Raw genomic sequence first — 5,031 nt, 5'->3', positions numbered from 1 at the left:
CACTCCATGGATGAGCGAATCTTCTCCAGCATTGCATGGCACCAATAGTTGCAGTCTTTTGGGAAGCTAAGGTCAGTTTTCCTCATTTTATCCTATCTCTTTTTTAGTCTTCCATGGGTTTTATTAACTTAGTGTTCACTCATCATCATCATCACCACCACACATCACAGTGCAAGTTTCCCTTCGATACACTAATATTACACCAACTACACAGTGTGTTCACGTCTTCGCTACTTTCTAGACATTACAAATCTTCAACAGTCAACACCCACATAATTTATATATGGAGCGGGGGAGCACTAAGCAGTAATCAGTGAAATTGCAATGTTGTTATCATCGTGAATATGCTTGGTGCATGTTCGAACTGGGGGGAAACAAGCTGCTGGTAGTGTTTTGTCTCAGAGACTATATCTCACTTGTTGACAAATGGTGTGTATACATCTAGATCAGTTCACAGCGCCACCTACCTAGACTGTGAAATGCTAGCATTTTGGAGCAGTTATTTCCTCTTCAGTCACAGACACCAGGCAGATGGCACTGCAAGCTGAATTCAGAGATTACCCCCTCTAATGTTTCTCTAGTCACCATCAGGTGACTGGCAGCACTACACACTGGCTCACAGTAAGAAAAGTTACGGAGGGGACAGAGATAAATGAAATTGCAACGTTGTTCTCAGCCTGAATATGCTTGGTGCATGTTCAAACTGGGGGAAACAAGCAACTCGCTGCAGTTTGTCATGGAGAATATATCTCGCTTGTTGACAAATGGTGTGTATCAAGCATTTTCAAACTGCTAATAACAGCAATGGCATATATAATCTGGCCTACACTCTCAGAGAGATGCCCTTTCTTACCAGCTCCCTCAATTTTCTCCAACCCATTCTTACGCTGGTACTATGCTTTTGGAACACTCACCCCTACTGCAAATTCGGTTGGGAGCTGCCCAAATACTTGACAATCTATTATTTGCTTTTAGTGATTATTTTTGCCTCTCAGCCTATCTATGACCCCCAACTGTCCTTGTGAACCCAGACCCTGCACAGAGGATACACAACTCCTTTACCGCATGTCCAGCAAGACCATTTCTCCGATGGCCGGAGCAAAGTCCGGCCTACTTTCCTAGCTTTCATTTTCTGGATTTTCTTCTTTATATCTTACAAGAGTTTAGGCTGTATGACCTTTGTCATAAATACAGTGGAATTCCTATGAGCAGCCACTCTCAAACACCTTTGTTATGACCTGGAGGGCTACAAGAGACATAAAGGGCAGTGAACCCCCGATCAGCCCCTTTTGGACACAACTTGCATGGCCATTGCAAGCTGTTCATCAACTTGTAGCTTCATTAGCAATCACTAGAGTGTGGAACTTTGTCAAACACTTTGTAATCCTTAGAAGGAAAATTCTGCAGAGACAATTTTTTTTTCCAGTTGTAATTATATATTACTTAAAGCAAGAATTATGAGAATAAAATTAAAAAAAAAAAAAAGATCCCATCACATTTCCTGGCTTTCGTTAAAGTTTGGGTTTAATAAACACACAGCATACGATTGTAGTAAAGCATTTATTGAACTTTACCAATTCCCATCTTGCAAAGACAAACACCAGCCTTGATTACATTTTATTATAACAAACATGTCACAGGACATAAAAAACAATTTCCATTGTTGTACACTTCATACACAGAAAAGAAGAAATTATTTTCCCGACAACCTAAAATATGATAACAGCAGATTTGAAACAAAAAATATAAAACATAATAAATTAAAATAAAAATTTCAACAAATTATTGTATTTTTTTCAAATTTTTGTTCAATATGTTATATTTCTTTATTTCTAATTTCATCTATCTCTACAATGGCAGTAAAAGTGATTTCATATATTCTTTATACATTATTTGTAAATATTTCCACTTGTCAAGAATTATTCCAGTCTATTAGAGAGTTCAAGAAATCTAAAAGATGAAGGACAAAAACAAAAATAACTAATCTACAAATAATAAAAAACAAAAAAAAAAGTCATAAAATCCATGAAAATATAAAGAGAAAACAAAATCAAAAAAATAACAATGTGAGAATCAATCTGTAGTTATTTCAAGAAATAATAATAATAATAATCCCCCTCTTTTTTTTTTCTTTTTTCTTTTTTTTTTGGTAATGAAAATAAGATAAATTAAGAGTCAGAATGGCAGAGTTGTAAGTGTTTAAGTGAGAAGTGTGACAGTCTGGAATCTCTTCAGAGGCAGGAAGAAACAGAAATAAATAGCATTATTATTATTATTCAAGTAATGGCAAGCTCTGCTTACCTTTTCTGGTTCAGATGTTCTTTTATTTATTTATTTATTTATTTTTTAGTGTTTTTTCTTTTTGTCCTTTTCAAAAACAAAACAATTTGGCCAAGTAATTTTAAACTTTTTTTTTTGTTATTTTATTTAAAATACCAATTTCCTTTGCCCATAGCTGTTATATTTGGTTAAAGAGTGACAGTTAGGACCAATCAAGGAGAATTAATAAAGCGTACATCAATCTTCTTCAATTCCCAAACAATTCTCTTTTTCTTCTTTTCCTTTCTTGGAAAAAAAAAAAGAACAGAAGGAAATCCTGGGACTTAATTCTTGACTTTTCTTCTTTTCTTTCCCAAGTGGTTCTTCTCTCTCTCTCTCTCTCTCTCTCTCTCCTCTGGCCTCACTGCTGACCAATATATAACTCAAATACTCACAACAAACATTACAATCGTTCATATTTATTATTCGAATGAGACTTCTAAACAACAGACCTCATTCGGTTCGGTAGTCTATGGTTTTTGTTTTTATATTGAAATCTATGCTGCAATGGTGCCAGAAGTAAAAGATGGTCTGGCTGAAAGAAATGTTCATTAAGCTAACAAAAAGAAAAAAAAGAACAATGGAAGAAGAAACAAGGGGGAAAAGGTCTGGAAGCCTGAAGGAGGAGGAGGAGGAGGAGACAGTATTGAGATAAAGAGTCCAAAAGTAAGATTATTGAAGGAGGAGAAGAAGAGAAAGAGAAAGAGGGCAAGAAAGATGTTTGCTCCTTATTGTATCATTTCTACCTCACTATCTTCACCCTCTTCCTCTACTTCCTCCTCTCTGTCCTCTTCGTCTTCCTCTTCTGATGTCATTTCAGAGTCAACATGCGACGCAGAACCTTCTTTTGACTCACTAGGCTTGTTCTTATTTTCTGTGATTTGACTTACAACCTTCGAGGCAAGTTCTTTAATGCGAGAATATGGTCGTGGATCAGCCTTAAGCGCCAGAAGAATTTCTACTCCAGATTCTTTCTCGAGAAGAGAACAATAACGCTCAGCTGAAAAATAAAAAAAAAAAAAGAAATTAATAATAGTAATAACAAAAAAAATAAACAGTGCAAAATCCTCGTCATCATTTAATGTCCGTTTTCTGTGCTGGCATGGGTTGGACGGTTTGACTGAGGTCGGGAAAGCCAGGAGGCTGCACCAGGCTCCAGTCTGATCTGGCAATGTTTCTACAGCTGGATGCCCTTCCTAATGCCAACCACTCTGAGAGTGTAATGGTTGCTTTTTACATGCCAGCGGCACAGGAGCCAGTCAGGCAGTACTAGCATCAATTGCGTTTAGATACAGCTTTTTATGTGCCACGGGCCAGTCAATGGATACCCGGTCACAGCTATGATTTTGGTTTTACTTGATTCAAGAGGTATTTTCAAGCACATCATATCACCCAACGCATCAAGGGTACTCTTAAATGGGCTGGACATGCAACACTGGCACCAGCCATGGCTGCGATCTCACTTTAGCTGCTGGGTCTTCTCAGTCACAGCATATCTCCATAGGTCTCAGTCTCCTGTCATCATCTCTGTGAGGCCCAATGTTTAAAGGTCATGCTTCACAACCTCATCCATATCTTCCTGAGTCTACTTCTTCCACAGGTTCCTTCTACAGTTAGGGAGTGGCACTTCCTCACACAGCTGTCCTCATCCATACGTAACACATGGCCATACCAGCGCAGTCATCTCTCTTGCTCACCACATTTGAGGCTTCTTATGCCCAACTTTTCTCTCAGGGTGCTTACACTGTCATGTATGCACACTGACATTACATATCCAGCAAATCATACTAGCTTTATTTCTTTCAATCTTACACATGTTCTCAGCAGTCATGGGCCATGTTTCATTGCCATGGAGCATGGCAGTTCACACACATGCATTATACAGTCTACCTTTCATCCTGAGTGAGAGGCCCTTAGTTGCCAGCAGAGGTTGGAGCTCCCTGAACTTTGCCCAGGCTATTCTTATTCTAGCGGTAATGATCTCTGAGCATCCACCCTCACTACAGACTTGGTTACTTAGGTAGCAGAAGCTATTAACTACTTCTAGTTTCTCCCCCTGGCATGTGTTGGAATCTGTTTTCTGTACATCTTCAGTGTTTATTGCCCCTGTGCATCTGCCACACACAAAAACTACTTTCCCGGTTAACCTTCCTTTGATATTGCTACACTTTTTATGTGTCCATAGCTTACACCTGGTACATTGTATGGAGTTTCTACCCACGCCTTTTCTACAGATCGAGCAGGGCCATCTACCTGAAGGGGTTTGTGGTTTGACAGCCTTCCTACTAACTAAGACTTGGGTTTTTGCTAGGTTAATTCTAAGGCCCTTCGATTCTAGACCTTGCTTCCACATCCTAAACTTCATCTCTAGTTCTAGCAGTTACTCTGCTATTAGAGCAAGGCCATCAGCATAGAGGACTGTAATGAATAAGAGGGGGCTGAGGACTGATCTTTGGTAAAACCCTACTTCTACCCGAAATTATTCATAATACTCATTGCAATATTCACCTTATTGACAGCATCCCTGTACAGGGCTTGTTACAGCTCTTACCAACCACTTGTCTAACGATTGCATGATAGAGGAGCTCGAAGATACATAAACCATTAGGTCGTTCTATTTTGTGGGTTAATCCGGTAGGAATGGCAAAGCCAACAGCCCCTACTCGTTTGGTTTCCCCTTCCAACAAAGTGCATCCAGCACCTGCTTCTCTC

At 39.0% G+C, this 5,031-nt stretch overlaps 1 protein-coding gene across 2 annotated transcripts in view; it reads right to left on the bottom strand.

The window, feature by feature from the left end:
• Window positions 1–2,149: 2,149 nt before the first annotated feature.
• The window catches only part of LOC115212753 (protein zer-1 homolog), a 143,052-nt gene continuing 140,170 nt past the window's right edge, over window positions 2,150–5,031 (bottom strand). For both annotated transcript variants that reach the window (XM_029781418.2, XM_036509191.1), the window contains exon 17: window positions 2,150–3,319. In XM_029781418.2, the coding sequence (XP_029637278.1) occupies window positions 3,048–3,319 (272 nt within the window). In that variant the 3' untranslated portion in view covers window positions 2,150–3,047. The remainder of the gene's footprint in view (window positions 3,320–5,031) is intronic.

Source organism: Octopus sinensis, linkage group LG1 (genome assembly GCF_006345805.1).
Source record: "Octopus sinensis linkage group LG1, ASM634580v1, whole genome shotgun sequence".
Lineage (NCBI taxonomy): Eukaryota > Metazoa > Mollusca > Cephalopoda > Octopoda > Octopodidae > Octopus > Octopus sinensis.
Note: the sequence above shows the minus strand (reverse complement) of the source record. Positions and strands in the feature narration are given on the sequence as shown.